General features: G+C 53.3%; 1 protein-coding gene across 1 annotated transcript; it reads left to right on the top strand.

The window, feature by feature from the left end:
• The first annotated feature begins 10 nt into the window (after positions 1 to 10).
• Positions 11 to 16,187, top strand: FAM20A (FAM20A golgi associated secretory pathway pseudokinase). The gene is made up of 11 exons (XM_069799360.1): positions 11 to 337; positions 6,554 to 6,738; positions 7,163 to 7,213; positions 7,676 to 7,754; positions 8,984 to 9,076; positions 10,623 to 10,738; positions 11,172 to 11,352; positions 11,676 to 11,785; positions 12,135 to 12,216; positions 12,317 to 12,376; positions 15,500 to 16,187. Exons 1-11 carry the CDS (start codon positions 21 to 23, stop codon positions 15,762 to 15,764), a joined length of 1,539 nt encoding a protein of 512 aa, XP_069655461.1. The 5' UTR covers positions 11 to 20; the 3' UTR covers positions 15,765 to 16,187.
• Positions 16,188 to 18,796: the final 2,609 nt, after the last annotated feature.

The following is an 18,796-nucleotide window of genomic DNA, read 5'->3' as shown; positions in this document are numbered from 1 at the left end:
GGTTCCCCCCACGGCGGGTCATGCCGGGACCACGCCGGGCTCGGCCGGCGGTTTTGCTGTTGCTGGGAGCTTTGCTGGTCGCCGATCTCTACTTCCACCTCTGGCCTCGGGCTCGGCGGGAGCTGGCGGGGGGGGGTGGCCGGCACCCGCCGTGTCCCTGCCGCCGCCCCGCCGCCGTCTCCCCGCCGCCGCCGCCGCCGCCGCCCCGCTCCCGCGCCGCCTCCGCCCTGCGGCGCCTTTTCGCCCCCCCCTCGGACCCAGCCGCCCCCGCCGAACCGCTGCTGGGCGCCCGCGAAGCCCTGCGTTACTACCGGCGGAAGGCGGCTCGCTGGAACAGGTGCGTCCCGACCAGACGGCAAACAAACCTCTCCCCCCCCACCCCCCCAAAAAAAAAGAAAAACACCCGGGCGAATCCTCCGGGAGCCCCCGACACGGGCACCCCCTGCACGGGCATCTCCTGGGCACCCCCTTCCCAAAGATCCCCTTCCCAGGCAACTCCTGGGCACCCCCTTCACGAACATCTCCTGGGCACCCCCTGCACGGGCACCCCCTCCCCAGGCACCCCCTGCACGGGCATCTCCTGGGCACCCCCTTCCCGGGCACCCCCTGCATGGGCATCTCCTGGGCACCCCCTTCGCAAAGACCCCCTTTCCCAGGCACCCCCTGCACGGGCATCTCCTGGGCACCCCCTTCCCAAAGATCCCCTTCCCAGGCAACTCCTTGGCACCCCCTTCCTGGGCACCCCCTTCCTGGGCACCCCCTTCCCGAGCATCTCCTGGGCACCCAGTTCCCAGACACCCCTTGCATGGGCATCTCCTGGGCACCCCCTTCCCAAAGACCCCCTTCCTGAGCATCTCCTGGGCACCCAGTTCCTAGACACCCCCCGCATGGGCATCTCCTGGGCACCCCCTTCCCAAAGACCCCCTTCCCAAGCAACTCCTTGACACCCCCTTCCTGGGCACCCCCTTCCCAGGCATCTTCTGGGCGCCCCCTCTCCAGGCACCCCCTGCACAGGCATCTCCTGGGCAGCCCCTGCATGGGCACCCCCCCAGCACCCCCTTTCTGGGCACCCCTCCCGGGTACCCCCTGCTTAAGCACCCCTTGCCTGGACATGCACCCCCTGGGTACCCCCCCCCAGCATCCCCAGCCCTGCTTGTGTCCCGCTTCCTGGCTCTCTGCCCCCCCCCATCCTCCCCATCACCCCCCTCCCCAAAAATCAGCACCCCATGGCCAGGCAGGGCTGAGTAGAGGGGGTTTTGCTGGGAGGGGGCTCCCTGGGGTGCCTCCCGCTCCCACCCAGGGAAGGGCACGGGGTGAGACCCTGTGAGCCGCGTCCTCCCGGGGTAAACACCTCCTTTGTTCCATGTCGCTTTTTCGGCTTGGGGCAGAAGGGGAGTCAGACCCCCCCCCCGCCGGCGCTGAACCCCAAAGGTGGTTCTCTGCATCCACCAGCCCTTAGGCTGGGGGACGACCGGAGCCCCCAGGCTCCAGCAGCCGCAGTCCCCCAGGCCAGACCCCCCCACGTCTCGGTGTTTGCCTCCACGCATGGGTCTCCTCTGATCCGCGATAGCGGTGTCGGGGTGCTGGCTCCCCGATCAGCCCCCCTCCTGTTCCCGCTGCTGACTTCTCCGCCAGAAAAGGCGCAGAGGCTTTTACTTTTGGAGAGCAAGGGATTCCCAGCTCAGAGCTCTCTTCTTGCTGCCTCTCCCAGCCCCAGCAATGGTTGCAGGAAAACTTCCCCGTCTCCTGCTCCTGGGGTGGGACTGTCACTAACGCCCCGTGGTCCCTGCTCCAGAGGGGACGGTGACCCTCAGCACCAGCTCTGAGCATCCACCACCTGCGCATGACCCAACTGCCGAAAGCCCCCGAATCCCCAATCTAACCCCTCTTCCAGGAGGGTTGCATCCAAGCTGGAGACAGCCGGCGTTCCCCAGCATCCCCGCTCCTCCCTGCACCCCAGTTTCTTCCCTCGCGCGCAAACTGGGACCCAACAGGGACGGCCATGGTGATGCAGTGCCAGAGCAGGTCACCGCGATGCTTCTGCGCGGAGGTTCCCAACGTCGAGGGTCGCCTCGCTGCCCCCTTCGACGGGACTGGGACGGTGCCCACCTGCAGGGGGTGGCAGTGTCTCCTGGGGACCACCTCAGAGGTCCCTGCCCTGGCACCTCCTCGCTGCCCAGGTTTGGTTTCCAGCATCAAATCTGGTCCCTGCTCCTCCCGTCACCCGTGTCCTGTTTGCTCAGCTGCACGGGCAGGATTTCCAAGCTCCCGCTTTCTCCAGTTGGATGCGTGTTCCTCTTATTTCTGCGGGACTCACCCAGTCCCAGTTTCAGGCGTGATTCGTAGGAGAAAATGATGGGAAGCGATAATGGAAGGAACCGAAAAATGACCTTGGAGCTGCCCCGTGTGCTTGGCCGCGGTCACCCCTCTGAAGCTCGCCCCTTGCCCGAGTCAGTCTGGAGCAGGTCGAATCCTTCTTCGCATCGCTTGAAGTCCAGGGGCGGTGGGTTTGGGTATCCTCAGGACATGGGCCACGGCCAGGCTGTGCCACGGACCACCTTCAGCTGCATCTTCTCGGCACTGAGCAACGCCTCCTGAAGACATCAGGATTTGGGTAGCAAGATGGATGTTTCCCAAGCGAAAGCCCACTGCGGATGGGGAATTTGAACCCAAGCAGCTCACGGCACCTACTCGATGGCTCCTTAAGCATCACCAGAAGCCCTGAGCACCCAGTGCCGGGCCCTTGCAGCGGCGCTGGCATTACGACCGTGCCAGCCTCACCTGCAGGACAGCCCCGGCTATTTGGCAAGAAGTCTGCATTCCTCGCCTTTATTTACTGCTTTGTTTAAAGGTGCTGTTTGCAACGAAGCCGTGGTTGCACGTTGCCTTTTGTTCTGAGGTTTGGTTATGATGTGGCCAGCAGGAACGCTGTGATGCCATTTGCCCTTGATTGACTTTGCTTTGCACCTTCAGGAAGGAGAAGGGAGGCAGAGTTGATTATTCCTCAGTCACTTTGAAATAAAATATATGATGCTCAAAAGCGGGTAAAGCTTTCAGAGAGCGTGCACAGGCCGAGGTGACACACAACCTCCCCTGCCGTTGGCACTGCAAATTGAATATATAATAAGACGGCAGTTGCCGGGGCTGCTGCATTTTGTAAGACCGTTAATTTGCTGAGCACATGGAGGAATTTCTGCCTCACCAGAAGCACTGCAGAGCCCACGTCCTCTCCGATGTGGTCGGTGAAAGAGCCGTCCCTATAATTGCCGAGAGCGAAGGGCAGCGTCCTCTGTGGGACCCAGGAGCCCATGGCTTTCTCTCCCAATCCATAGGTTTAGCGAAGCTGCTGCCATTGGTGAGGACTGAAGATGGTGCTGTGGGTGCAAGGTCCACACCAGCTCTCACCGAGCTGTGACCACGTCCATCACTGAGCAGAAGAGGGTCAGAGCTGAGTGTCCATGGCCATCGTCTCCTCGCCTGGGTGACGGCACGTTTCTGCGTCACGCGTAGGTCTGACTGGTGGCGAAGCAGCTTCCAGAGTGGCAGGATGCTCCTCTTGAGTGGAACAAGCTATCGCTTAACCCCGGAGCTACAGCGCAGCGTGCCTGTCTTCATTTCTACAGCCAGCTGGACATCAGCTGGACCGGGGCTCTCTGCCAGCTCATGGAACAACGCCAGGATACAGCCCGTTTCGGATACCCGCGACCAGGGGAGCACAGCAGCCTCTGTCCCACCTCCACGCCGCTCGCTGCGTGCTGCCCGCTGCCCATCACCGTGCTTCTCCCCGGCGCTTCAATTAGGCCCAGGAGTTTGATTGCAGGATGCAGAACCAGCTGGAGAGACTGATGGGGATGCAGGAAAGAGCTGGAGAGACTGATGGGGATGCAGGAAGGAAACAGCAAAAAAACCATCCACACCTCTTCAAAACCAAAAAAAAAAAAAAACCCCAACCCTTAAAAACTCTGAAGCTTATTTTTATCATTGAAGGAGCAGCTTTAAGACACCGAACTCTGTAACTGGCTCAGTGCCGGGGGAGACACGGGGTGACTGAACACCAGTGGCCTGCGCCCAGCATCACCCCACGCCGTGCCCCTTGCAGCCCAGTAGCGAGCTGGCTGAGCAGAGAGCTAGGGCAACCCCGGGGCTATTTATAGCAAGGTAGAAATGAACCCGGTTTTTCTATCTTTATGTCTTTTGCAGAGATCTGCTCTTCCAGGGAAATATTTCAGGAATTCTGAAGGAAACGGGGAGGCAGAGGGAGCTGTATTTTGGGTTATTTAAAGGCTGGAAAGGGGCTCGCTGGCTCTGCAGCAGCTCACCCCGGGGCAGGGACCATGCGGGCGCTGGGCTGGGAAGCAGCCACCAGCCGGGAACTGCCTCCCCTTGCATAACCGCTGCATTTTTTTCCCCATCGGTAATCTATTGCTCACTGCCACCCCGGGGGGGAAACAGCCTGTGTGTATGGGAGGCAGGAGAGCAAATATGGTAAAATATTTGGGCAGCTTCCCCAGGGAAAAATCCTGAGTCATTCTTCTAAATTATACTGGGGTCTTTCTTGTCCCCGGCAAGGGGGTTAAGGTTGTGACTTGCCCACACAAGACCTGGTGCGTGGCAGCCCGGTGGAAGGTTGAGGCAGGTCCGCCGGAGCCGACAGCATCCCGGGGCCACATCCTCGTGCACGGCCTGCCAGCCAAATCTACCGACAAGTCTTAGCATGCTCCCGTGTCCGCCTTCTCCCGACTCGGGGGGAGCTTCTGCCTCCTTTGCAGGTAGCCTGAGCAAAGAGCCGGACCAAGAGAGAAATGCTCCGATGCCCTTCTTTCTGACCACGCACACGTGGACTTTGCACTGTAGCTGACCTGATCCAACTAAAAGGCAAACAAACTGGGAGAGGGCACGGGCTGCTCTGATCCGCAGATATGTCACATCTCTCCGTTTCCTAGAGTTTTTTTTCCCAGGACATTACTGAAATGTGTCCCTCGCTGCCAGGAGGGTTCATCCCTTGCTCATGGTTAGACTGGACTAACCGCACTGTTTAACCTGCTTGGATGGAGAAGGATGATGGAAAAAAAACCCAACCGAAACCCAACGCTTTCCTGCTGGTCTGAGCAGGGAAGCAAAAAAACCAGCAACACCCGTGAGCCCTTTCCAGCCACCAGCGCCAACTCCTTGGCCCAGAAACGCCTCGGTGCATGGTCAGCACCCGCTTGCTGCAGCCACCGCTGCAAGCCACGCAGCGTGGCAAACCCCGGCAGAGCCACTCTGCCATCCCCTGCCGTGCCCACGGATGCCCACACACGCTCCACTCTCCCACCACGCTCTCCTCCCTGCTTTCGGTTTTGTTTGCATTGGGAAAAAAATTTAAAAATTCGGAAAAAATCAGGAAAAACTAAAGGCAGGCAGGGAAAAGTCTCCTTTCATCTTTTCTGTTTCCCAGAGCATGTTTTGCTAAGGGTCTGGACTGGGTCTAGTGAGGCACGTGGCACCTCCCTCTCTCCAGCCGCTCCATCCCAGCCTTCATTAATGCCCCACTCATTATCAGCCCCCAGCTCCTGTTTTCTTTCACGGATGTGTCTTGGCACTTTCAGTGCAAACTGAACTTCGTTTTCCCTTTATCAGGACCGGCTACTCCGTACATGGCTCGGCTGGCGTTAATGAGAAACTAACGCTCTGTCCTCCACCGGGTGGAATAAGTGACCTTTCAATTGCAGTTTAGCAAAGCGTGGGTCCCAGCCATGGAGGTCTCAAGGTCGAGGAAAATGCTGATCAAGTGGGGAGATGGTTTGGGGTTATTATTGAACTCGGGAGGTTTGTTTGGCTCCACCTGCCAAGAAAGGGCTGGGTTCAACCTTGATCTTAAGAGATGATGGGCAGGACACTGCCAGATGGCCTCATCACATCTCTGCTCACCAGACTGAGGGATGTGAATCTGGTCATGGAGGTGATTTGTGTGATTATTTTTTTTTCCCCCTGCCTGGGACCTCCAGCTTCAGGAAAAAAATCTGTTAGAGGTGTAACGACCATAAAGACAGTCCTCTGCGGAGGCTCCCTTGGACAAGACCCCGTTGTTCTCCTGGGCTCTCCAGACACCTCACTGAGCATCAAGACCCAAGTTATCTGCTGTCACACCACGTCCCCTCCTCAAGTCTGGCCTGAAGCTTGCGGTCCCTCCAGGAAGCACTTCATCCATCACATAGGCCAGCTCTTGTGTTGCTAGAGATGCGGTTTAGCTCCAGCCGTGCCCTCACACCCCTCCTGGTCCTGGTGGGGCAAGGAGAAGACAAGAGAGTCCCTTGTGTTCCCGCCTGAGGCTGCTTTCCCAGGGCTTTGTAGAGGCAAGAAGGCAGCACAATTTGTGAGATCTTTGACCGTCTCAGCCATTGCTCCCTGCCTCAGTTTCCCCTTGGGTAGCACCCGGAGCCCTTATCCACCCCATGCCCCCCAGCTCTGCTCCCCAGCACCCTCCCCACTCCCCAACAGCCTCTGGACTCGGAGCAGTAAGGGTTTCCATCCCGTGGCTCATCCTCATCACCCCGTAACCGCTCTTTTCCAGGAGACACAAGCTTTACAGGGAAGAGCTCAACCTAACCTCCCCGGCAGCACCGCTGCCGCTCCGGCCGGAGGCCAGTTGGCTCCAGTTCCACCTGGGTATCAGCCGGGATGGGCTCTACCCACGCTCCAGTCCCACCATCAACAGACTCCTCCGGGACATGCAAGACTTCACCACTATCAGTGCCGGTAAGCACCCTCCTGCCATGGCGATGGGGCCATTGGGAGCTTCATGGGGTTGGGGGGCTCCAGTCCCCCCAGGTCACATTTGCAAACAAGGCAGGGGCTGTCGCTCGCCGGAGGAAGCCCTGAGCCCTTTGCCGGCTTCCCGGCAGATTTTGTGCAGTGTAGTTGCCATGCCCTTACCTTGAGATGGGAGGAAGGACTTGGCTGTAGCCCTCGATCCAGCATTTTTTGGTGCCAGCCATGCCGGGGACCCATTGCGTGGCAGTTTAATCCCAACAGACTGCCTCAGCTCCCCGCTCCAAGGGGACTGCACCCTTCGCTGTGCACCGATGGCAGCGCTCCCCTGCATGCCCAGTGCTGGGAGGGGGGGGGTCAGAAGCAAAAACTTGAGCCCGGTGGGGTCTCACTGCTCCTCCTGCCCTTGCAGACTACAGCCAGGACGAGAAAGCGCTGCTGGGAGCCTGCGACTGCAGCCAGAGTGAGTGCGACGCTTCGGGTCCCTGCTCTCCCCTTACCCGTTGTCGCTTCAGTTGACCCCAATCCCCAACTGCTCCACCCTAAATTCAGCAAGGGAAATGTAAAGCCAGGCCATGCCAGGCTCTTCTCCCTCCAGTTAAAGCCTGCCACCCCAGCAGAGGCTGGGATGTGGGTGCCAGGACACCAGTATGCCACTGGTTTCTACTGGGGGGAAGGAAAAAGTCCCACAGAGGACGTAAGAAATGGCTGTTGGGAGAAGTGCCAGAGGAAAATCTCCTCTATGGCACCGGGGAGAAGGAGAGAGGAAAAATAACGGCAGAAGCAGAGGGGAGAAGCACCAAAGCAGAGGGTCGCAGCTGGAAGGAGCTGTGGGATGCGCTCACCGGGGTGGAAAGCCGAATCACGCCGGAGCGCGTAACCGGCGAGGCTTTCCAGGCGGCTAACGTCCCGTTTCCTCCCCAAGTCGTGAAGCCCAGCGGCGTGCACCTGAAGCTGGTCCTCAGGTTCCAGGATTTTGGGAAAGCCATGTTCAAGCCCATGAGGTAAGGCACACCGGCAGACCCTCCTCCCCAACCCCCCCCCCCCCCGCCGGCATATCCATGAACCGAGGAGCCCCGAGCGAGGGGTGCGAGCATCCTTGGCAAGAACAGGCACACCACAGCCGCGTCTTTCCTCTCCTGCGCTCAGCTACCTCGACAGCTGAAAAGGTTTAATTATTATTGGCTGTTCGCACCATCCCAGACACGCACGGATAAACACCAGTGTTCCCACGCTGCTTATTGACATTGGAAATTTCTCGGTTCATAGATACCAGACGGCGAAGGACCTTGGGACACTTGTTCTCCTGAGAGCTTTGCTGTTAGGGACTGCCCATTTCTTCTTCTTCTTCCCCAGCTGACTTTGTGCTTTACCTTGTTTCTCCTTGGATTCCCCAGCGTATTTCCAAGAAATAGCCATCAGTCCCGGTCACCTCAAACAGGAGTTTTAAATTGCTTCTGCGCTTATTTGTAGCCCCTTGGGACTCTTCACATTTATTCCCCCTCACTTTACTTTCCGTACACAGGCACGGCAGCTGGCAGCACGCTGACTCCGATGGTTTGCTCATCGGAAAGCAGCCAGCTCCCCTCCTGTTGGTTTCCATCTACCTCTGCCCGGTGTCCGGGGAAAGCATCCGTGCATTCAGCTGAGCCAGGAGGGCTCAGCATTGCCTGTGGGCTTTCCTGCGATATACAGCTGCGGGAGGCTGAGCATGCAAATTCACAAGCTACACATATTGGAGCACTGTGTGACAGCCCGAAAATGAAATTAAATGAGCTGCTGTTCCCATCTCAGGGATATGACAGCATCAAACCTGAGCTCTTCTCTGCCTCCCACGGGGACGTGAGAAGTGCAGCATGGCCTCTAGCATCTTCCGATGTTGTACCCACCTGAAATGCTGCCCTAAATAAGCGGGTCTAAACTCCGGCACAAATGGTTTTAAAGCCCACAGTCAGCCCTTCTGCCTCCCTCGCCCACCCGGCACCGAGACGGGGCACGAGCGCTGCTCCCTGGCACAGCCGGCGATGGTCCCGGCTCAGCACCGGGAACTTTGGGTCCTGGGCTGGGCAGCAAGCACTGCAGTTGTGCCCGGTGGCCCTGGCCATCCACGGCCGTCCCCAAGCACACCGTGCTTGTTCCACCACTTTGTGTCCAGGCTGCCTGCCAGCTGCCCGCACCGGTGCCTGCCTGCACTGCTGTGCTTGGTTAAGTTAACCCCTTTGCTCTCTCCCAGGCAGAAACGCGAGGAAGAGACTCCCGAGGACTTTTTCTACTTTGTCGACTTCCAGCGGCACAACGCGGAGATCGCCGCCTTCCACCTGGACAGGTAGGAGCTTGCCACGGCATCTGCCCGCTCCGGCTGCCAGCACCCGGTCCTCTGCCCCCGGGGAGCTTTGGCACGAGAAAAGCCGTGCTGAGCCCTACAGACCTCCTCAGCCTTAGAGAAGCGATCGCTTTGCAGCACCCTTTTGGGAGAGCCGATGTGTTTTCTGGGGATGGGGTGGCTCTGGCTCTCGTCTGAAGCCAAGGGGTCAGCTTTGCCTTGGTCACTGCACGAGAACAGGTTGGCAGGTGAAGTCCAGGTTGCGAACGGCTCAGGTATTCGCCTGGCCATCACACGGCCACACGCACATGGTCCCCACCATGCATCGAAGTGCAAAGATTGAGCTCTGGCCACAGTGTGGATCCCCTCCCAATGAGGGAGTCACAAGCTCAATCAGCAACCAAGGCATGTTTTATTAGACTGAGATAAACCGCAGCGATGCGGTTTCAAGCCCTCAGCTAATGAGCAATTAACCTGGCACCTCTTCCCAGCAAGCTTTGTATTTAATAAAATCAAAGATACCCTTATTAGAAGAGGAGGGCAGCAGCCTTCTTCCCCTTGATGGGATGAGTATTGAACATCAAGGAGAAGTGATCCCTGGTGGGGGTCTCCAGGTCTCACACCCAACTTATACGATAAGCAGGACTAGACCGTAAGTCCTGGAGCTCAAACTCTGAGCGAAGGAATGAAGAGAGCTGAATTCCCTTTCCAGCTCTGGCCCTACATCACTGCGGTGACTCTGCTTGACTCAGCCACCATCCGCCTGCATCTCTGCTCCACCGCCAGAAAAATGAGGCCGGACTGCTTTTCTGAAGTGCTTTGTGGTTTTTAGAGCTGAAAGATGCTAGATGAAAGCAAATGATTATTTTTTTTTTCTTTAAACATTGCTCAATAAGTAACAGGCTAAATCCTGTTTTGTGCCCAATTCTCAGAAGCAGAAGGCATTAGCAAGGAGAAAAGCATAGCATTAGCCCTTCACCCCATGTTACTGACTCAGCAATCAACAGCAGCTTTGCACTCACTGACATGAATGCCTTTCTGCCCCAGGCCCTGATTTTTTTAAGAATATTTGAGAAGAATCAGCTGGGCATGAGGGCCCCTGGGTGCAGTGATGCCTCTTCACCTCCCACTGTCTCAGCCGTGTTGTACCAGGTTCAACACATCTTTTCTCCACATCAAACCCAACATCATAGAAGGGCCCGAAGGGCTGTTCTGGCTCCTGAAAGAGTCAGGTTGTGCGCGAGGGGATGGGAGAAACCGGTTAGGGAAAGAGACAGGAATCCTGGAGAACATGCAGAGTGTTCCAGGCAGCAGCTATTAAAATACCAAAATCCGAACTCAGCCATGTTTTGGTCCAGAGAGTGAAATGATCCTGGCTATTTGCTAGAAAGAAGCTGGGAGAAAAAAAATCCACGTGGGTGCAGTCATCAGAAGGCCCCTGGTTTACCAAGGGAAGGGACGAGAGCAGGATCTGCTGTCCCACCTTGCCATCCTGTGCAGTAACGTCCCTTTGCACCGTGGGTGCTGAGCAGCTGTCCCTTTCGTGCAGGATCCTGGATTTCCGGAGGGTGCCACCCACCGTTGGGAGGTTGATCAATGTCACCAAAGAGATCCTGGAGGTCACCAAGAACGAGATCCTGCAGAGCGTCTTTTTTGTCTCGCCAGGTAGGCAAGCGCTTGGCTGCCACAAGCTCGGATTAGACGTGTCGGTCCGTGTGGGTGGAAGAGCAGGATCTGGATGCAAAAGGGGCCAGCAGGACTTGTGCTGTTGAGCAGAAATTAAATTCTTGGCTGAAACATGCACAAAGGCATGGTTACGGTAGACGCGGCCCTCAGCCTCCAGCTGGAATCATCTGCCAGATCTACGCGCCTGCCCAATTTTGCCCAACCTTTCCCCTAGCGTCGGCCCAAATCCGTCCATCAGCCAAAATCCAGGTATAATCCACCATTTGGCAGTTTCACGTCCATGATGCGGTGAGGTATGCCGGACCATATGCGGTCACCATCACGCAATGGAGAAGAGGTCGGTCCAGGCTCCCTTGCAGTCTCCTGCAGATCACAGCTCCTTTACCCTTTCTCCTCTCTCTTCTCCTCCCAGCCAGCAACGTGTGCTTCTTTGCCAAGTGCCCGTACATGTGCAAGACCGAGTACGCGGTGTGTGGGAACCCTCACCTCCTGGAAGGGTCCCTCTCCGCCTTCCTGCCCTCCCTCAACCTGGCACCGCGACTCTCCATCCCAAACCCATGGATCCGCTCCTACTCATTTGATGGAAAAGAGGAGTAAGTGGGTAAATGATGCTGCTTCCCATATCTGCATTGCAGGGAGCTTGCGGGAAGGAGAATGAACGGGGTACAGACACACGTACAGAAATTCTATGGCCAGGCAGAGGAAGGCCAAGGTTCAGAGATTGACCGTAATTAGTCTAATAACTCTTAATGCCTGGGCATTGACTGGGTTTGACTTCCAGTCTCCTGCATGCACAAGGAGGGAGATTTAAGTCCTGCTCTCCACCTCTGCACAGGGGACCAGCTTTGGGGTGCTGGTGGGACACAGCAGCAGCAACCACTGAGTGCATCTCCCCCTTCTCCTCCGTCTCCTGCAGGTGGGAAGTGAATCCGCTCTACTGCAACACAGTGAGGGAGATCTACCCCTACAGCAACGGCAACCGGCTGCTTAACATCGTTGACATGGCCATATTTGACTTCCTAATAGGTACGATGAAAGGGGAAATAAAATTCCTTCCTTCCGTGGGGCCTTCAGCATCAGTCTGTCTGCCCTCCCATGCCACGGTGTTTCTCAGAACCATCCCTTCTGCTCCAGAGACAGTTTTGGGAAACTGCTGTCACCCCACAGCCAGCCAGCACAACCCCTCCTGACGTGCAGGCAAGGGGGAGCCCCCAGCCCACCCCAGCAAGACGAAAGCAGCAGCGCTGAGCATCTTAGGCACTTCCAGCAAGATGACAAGTATATTGTGCAGATCTGAAAGAAAACGTAGGATAGTTTAGAAAATTACTTGGTCACGTGCAAGGGAAACTCTTTTCCTCTGTCTGCCCTTTAACAGGGAACATGGACCGTCACCACTATGAAATGTTCACCAAGTTTGGGGACGACGGCTTCCTCTTACATCTGGACAACGCTAGAGGGTGAGGCTGTGGGAAGACATCGGCGATGGGGAGGGGAAGGTGGTGGGCTAAAGCTCTAAAAGCACTAAAGCTCTGTGCTCTCTGCTTACCCCCCCTCCAGGTTCGGGCGTCATTCCCATGACGAAACCTCCATCCTGGCCCCGCTCTCCCAGTGTTGCATGTAAGTGCCAGCTTCATCTTCTTTCCCAGACACGTTGGTATTCCCACCATGAGGGACTGGCAGCACTTACTGCTGGAAGTCACCCGGGCTTGGCTCCATCCAGCAGAGCAGGGAAAAACCCCCGCTAATCCCAGCCAAGGGGCCAGGCTGGACACTGGAGCATGGGAATCACAAGTTGTCCCTGAAACAGGGATTAACCTTCTACGTCAGTTAGGAGTATTAAGCCGTGTTGCGCTGCAGCCCGCTACGGTGTCACACATCTATCCTTCCTGGACACCTTCCCATTGAAGCTAAAAGGACTTGCAAGCGTAAAAGCTTTCCCTGACAGACCAGGAGATGCTGTCCATTGGATCAAACCCTTCCAGAAGCGCCTACTAGCATTTCCCAGCCCACCGACATGAGGTGCTATCAGCCCCGTTTGTCTGACACGAAGCTCAGACATCTCTATCCAAAAGCCTGGTAGAACTTTGATACAGTTAATCAGGTTTCTTCTTCCCATGGCATTAAGGAGAAGCTCATAAATTTTACTATTTGAATCCTATCTTCCCCCTTTATTAATTCACATAAATCATCAGCTGAAAGTTAAATTTAAGAGACAGAAAAAGCTGCTCTTCCCTGTGGCTTCTCTTTAGGAGATGCCTAACCTATTTCCTCACTGTACCTGCTCCATCTCAGCCTTGGGCTGTTAACTGAACTCTCTCCCCCTACACTTGTATTACTGGATCTAATTTTAAGAACTGTTATTTGCACCCAGTGAGTCTTTTCATTTATAATTGCAGGCTCGCAGTGAATCCTTCTTTGGAACTCCTATTTTGTGCAGTTTAAATTAGGTCTGCCTCTTAATTTGGCCCGTATACAGTAATATCCACAGGTCAGATCCTTCCTGTTCTTCCAGATCCACCTCCCACAAGCTCTTCCTAATTTATTTCTCCTTGTAAAAGGCAGTGGTAAGAAAACCTGTAAGTCACACCTTGTAATTAGCTAACTAGGGCTGAGAACAGCATAAAAAACAACTCATGTTGCCCAAGGGAGACACACAAAACCTCATTTCCCACAACAGCCAATCCATTCGGAGTGCGGGAGCAGCCAAAAACGCTTGGAAAGGAAGAAAAAAAAAAAAAGGTTTATTTGAGTAAGCACAGAGGCACAGATTTCAGCCTGCCCTGACCAACTAGCTGGACTCAGCTCACCGAGTCGCCTCGCTGTTCCTACATGAAGTTAAGCCATGCACACCTTAGCAGGAACAAAGTCCTCCAGCCACTCCAGACGAGAAGGACCACTCAAACCGCGGCCATGCTGAACAACAGGCTGCTCGCTTGCCTGTTCAACACGTTCATCTCGTTCCCAGCCGAGTTTTTCTCCAAGTTTGGCTTCCAGCAGATTTAAGTCTGGTATTTTTAGCTACCTTTCACAGCTCCCCCACCTTGTCCCACATGCTGAAGTCTGCAGCTCTCCTCTCCCAGCCTTGCTCCGAGTACAGTAAATGGCACAGATACAGCCATGCAGCAAAAGATGGTCTTTTTTCTGAAAGGGCCAAAACCCTCAATAAGGCACAGATAGGCCCGAAAACAGCCCCTAGTTAACCCAGCACATGTATCTTCTTGGCTGATGAAGTCCCTAGAAGGCTCTGGGTCAAATCTTCGACAATTCAGTACAACAGCAGGGTTACAACCGCCTGGCGGGAGAGGAGCAGGGCCAGCGACAGGATTCCCACCTCGCGCTCCTTTCCACGTTCCCCATTATTTCTTGTGTAACCGTTAAAGCATTAAATAAGCCTTTCCCCACAGGGTCAGACCAGCCCGTTCTCCACCTCCAAGCCCTGTCGCTGTTGGGACCAGAGCAAACACAGCTGGTGTTTACCCGCAGCAGCTCCTCGGAGTCACCCCTTGCCCAGGAGGAGAGCACACACGCTCTCGTTTGCCGCAGTTCGCATCTGCTCTGTACAAGGCTTTTTCTGGCAGCAGCAGTGGAACCTCACAGCCATGCTCCGGCAGTGATTTAAAGCCTCATTGCCAGGCTTAGCACTTGATCAATTTTTTTTTTTTTTTAATTTTTTTTTTCCCCCCAATTTTTTTTTTTTTTTTTTTTTTTTTTGTAGGAATATTAATGCAAGCCTGGCAGCAGGCAGCCAGGACGACAGCCACAGTTTAAGTCGCCTGCCCAAAGCCGTGCACCTCGCTCGGCTGCTCCAGAACGCTACCAGAACCTGGTGCAATTCAGCAACTTCTCAGCCAGGCACAGCAGCAGCAACAAGCCTTTCTGCTGGCATCTGAACAGCATGTGTCCTCTTAAGAGTTGCAGAGAGCCAGATCGCTGTTGCCAATCGATGCCCTGGATAAATAACAGGCATACAAAGGCAAATTCTGGAGCTGGTTGAAATGTTTCTGACTACACCTTTTTCCATCTGAAAATTCTGGCTCAGCTAAATAGGAATGGCTCCAGGAACATGGACTGCTTTGTTTCCAACATTTAAGGAGCAATAATTAAAACCACCGATTAATTTCAGTATTAGAGATGCTAAAGTCAAAACACTTTTGCCGAGGATTAAACAAATGATTTCAGAATACTTAGTTTTGTTCCTAGAAGTGTTCCAAGACTTCATCCCACTTTCTGTCAAAGGGAAATAATATTTAAATCTCAGTACCTCTTAAGGTGAAAAGTCACAGTTAAAGCAGTTCCAGGGAATACTCCCTCTTTTTGCTCAGTTTTGACAGAGTTTCTCATTCATGCCTCTTCATTTTACCTCGCCCTCTGCCCCCACCCTATAAATGTCATCCTGGGAACATGGCACCACCCTGCAGTAATCTGGGGAGCTGGGTCATCTCTGACTCAGAGAAAAACCACTCATTACTGAGAACTTCTATCATGTTTTTCTCTCTGATGTCAGATATCTGCAGTACAAATACTCTGCAGTCTGGAAAAACAAAGGAAGAAGCAGAGGTTTCTGCAAACATTTTCATTTCCTTCAGAAAGGGAAAGCTTTTGTTCCAAAGTTCTTTGTCAAGTACCTTCACCCATCTCTGCCCTTCCTCCTTCCCCTACTACCAAGGGGCTCAGACAGCTGGTTCTTGCTAGGATGCCACAAGAAGTTTGCATTAAGATGTCTGATTTCTTTTTTTCCAGAATAAAGAGGACAACGTTATTACGACTCCAGCTCTTGGCTGAGCCCGAATATCGGCTCAGCGACATGATGAGGGAATCCCTCCTGCAGGACCGCCTGGCACCAGTCCTCACCGAACCCCATCTCTTGGCTTTAGACAGACGGTTACAGCTTATCCTGAAAGCTGTGAGAAAATGCATAGACACTTACGGAGAAGCCAAGGTGGTGGCCAACGACACCACGCAGCCCGAGGCTCCTGCGTCTGACAGAGTGAAGCTGACCACTTAAAACAGTCCTTAACTTATGCTCAGAGGTAGGGAAAACCCCTGCAAGGCAAGCAGCAAGGTTTAATAGCTGGTAATTTCCATCTACAAACACTTGTGGAGACTGAGAGGGGAAACTCTTCAGAAGATCTTCAAGAATCACACTGGGCTTCCATGCTGGGTACCCAACCAAAGCTTCTGGGCTTGGCCAGTGTGTCGGTAAGTTGTGGTCTGACCGCAGCAGACCCTTACACCCCGAACACCAGCTCTCTGGTGGAAAAGCAGCGATCTCCTGTTCTGTAGTTGGTCATGCCTTTGGGAGAGCGGGGGAACACATGGCCGTTGGTTTGCTCAACCTGCACAGGATCTCAGTCTTGCTAGTGAAAGACACAAACTAGATCCAAGGATGAGGCTTGAATAAAGAGATGCCAAGAGCATTTTCCTCTTATTAAGGCTCTGTTCTGTAATCAAGACTGTGTATTTGAGAAAAAGAGCAGTCTTACTTCACAAGGGCAGTACCTGCCACTGAGACAAGGTAACGGGTTGATTCAGCGTGGTCAGACTGAAAAGCATCTGTCCAGTACTCACCAGCAAGCCTGCCCGCTGCCTCCCGGTCTCTTCAATGGTGATCAACCCACACCACTCTGATCTGTGCGTGTCATTCAAAAGCCCACTGCTTCACAGGGCAGTAAAACCAGTTCTGCTTTTTTGACCTGCCTCATGGGTGGAAGAGCCAGTTTGGGTTATGGGAGAAAGGCAGATGTGTGTTGCCTTTGACCCCAAAGGGGGGGGGGGGGGGGGGGGCAGGGGGACAGGACCAAAACAAAACAAAGAACAAAAAAAAAAAAACCCAAAAAGCAAAAACCCAAACTGCTCAGAGGCATACAACTATTTACAATTCAAGAAGCCACCCACTTCTGGTGAAAACATTTTGCCAAAGTGGAGGGGATTTATCTCAGGTCATCTTCTCATAGCTTTAAAATCACTTAGGTTGTCAAAATTCCCTGGGAAACAGAAATGGTATCCTGCCCCCCCATCTCTGTGCATTTTGAGGAGATGCAATAGGAACTGGAGACCAAAAAAGTGCAGGAAGAGACTTATCGTAGATCTTTCAATTTGCAGTTTTCCCCTTGCCTCCCAACGACAGGGCTTAACAATAACTTGATTACTGAAGCTCCCTTTAATAACTTTTTCCTTTAACTGTTCAAGAACAATTGCACTGAGCCTTTTGGCAGCGTAGGGAAAGTAGTTGAGAATTTTGTTGATAATTTATCATCCTTAAAGAAAACAAAACAAAAAACCCAAAACCCCACCACAACCAATCTACTAGAAGCTCATTCTAAACTAACCTTTAAGTTAAACAAAAAACATCTACAGCACTGCAGACTTTTCGGAGGAGAATGCTAAAACCATAGCCCAAATGTAGTCAGGCAGCAGTTGTTAGGTTCTCAGCAACCTGCTGCACCTACCACTGGCTCACTTTTTCATGGGCTGGAATTTTGCCCAACCTAAAGGGAACTCGGTGACACTGGCAGCAAGCGCCTGGATCATGCAAGAAAGGAACAAAGCTTGTTTGGCCACAGCTATCGTTTTTCACAGGGGACTGTGCTGACATTTAATTCAACTCCACAGCAATTCTACAATTGACTACCTGTCTCTCCACACTGTAAAACTACAGGAGAGACAGTAGTTGTAATTTGAGTATGTCCCTACAGGTGCCTATCCTGTTCTTTTGTACGTTTGAGGAAGTTTGGAGTGTTTCTACTCAGCAAAGATTCCTCCAATATTCTGAAGCCACAAAGGTTAGCAAAAGAACCCCACAACCACCCATCCAACCAAAATTACAACCCTACACCATGCTCTTTCAGTCTCTCTCGACTTGTGATTCAGCCATCTCCTTCCATTTCCAGCTTTCACAAAAGCAAGGTTTTAGACAGTCTCAATCAAACAAACAGAATTTTCAACACTGGTGGGCTTATAGACCTTTTTACTCTTGTGGACAGAGAATGGATGAAAATAAAGGGATTTAACTCACTCTCAGCATGAACAGTGCAGCAGTTATTTCAGCACAGGACGCTCTATTCCCAAAGTTGTATCTCCCTCTACCGGTGACTTTCTGTCCGCTTGCCACACATGACAAGCCCAAAATTAATTTGATCAGTGTCATGGAAGGGTTACTGTTGGCTGCTTGAACAGGAAGAACATGGCAACAGAAGATAAGTTTAAAAGTACAGTTATAAGTTTGGAAGTGGAAGTTTTAAAGTTTCATTTTAGGTAATAAAAAAGTTTTCAGCCTTTTTTTTGGTCAAGGGGATGGGGGAAAGGGAGGACCAGATGCAGGAAACAAACCCACGGGTATTTAAATGGCTGGTACACTCACTAACAGGGGTTGCAAGGTTGCTTTCTTATTATTTTTATTCTCCCTTACATGGTAGCTTTTCAGTGTGTCTTCAAAGTTGGGTGATACTTTTCTCAGAACCAGGTGCAAAACATGTCCAGTCTGAGCTGCTTTACATCACCACTTCTCAAACTTTGCCTGCTTCATCATAGTGTGAAAATCCCACTTTTTTATTTCTCACCATCTGTCCACAAGGAGTCATTCATGATTAATCATCCCATGTTCAAAACTTTCATTAAGGGTATGCAGAGATGGGAGCAGACAACTTACAAAAGCTTATGAGCTCCAAAAACAGTGGCTGGGCCAGGAATTAGCAACCTTAACAAGAGGTCAAAGCAGCACGAGTTGCTAAGAGACACTCAAGCAAGACGCAGGTACCTTCTCATTTCAAAAGCAATGATGTGCACCCAATGCCAGAACTTCAGAGAAGTTCCCGGGTCACAGGCACAAGTTGTCTCGTGGAGACCAAGCTCTCTGGCAGGCTCCAGAGGGGAAGGTTCAGTTGTGCTATAAGCTAGGACTTCAGCTCAAGCCTTCAGAGTTAACACAAACCTAATCCATTAAGCTTCTTAGTTTCTACCACCTCTTTAATAACATATCCTCTAAGGCCAAAGGAAAACACAATATAGGGATGGGGAAAAAAAAAAAAAAGACACTGA

The sequence above is a fragment of the Haliaeetus albicilla genome, chromosome 12 (assembly GCF_947461875.1).
Source record: "Haliaeetus albicilla chromosome 12, bHalAlb1.1, whole genome shotgun sequence".
NCBI lineage: Eukaryota > Metazoa > Chordata > Aves > Accipitriformes > Accipitridae > Haliaeetus > Haliaeetus albicilla.
This window is presented reverse-complemented; position numbering and strand designations above follow the sequence as displayed.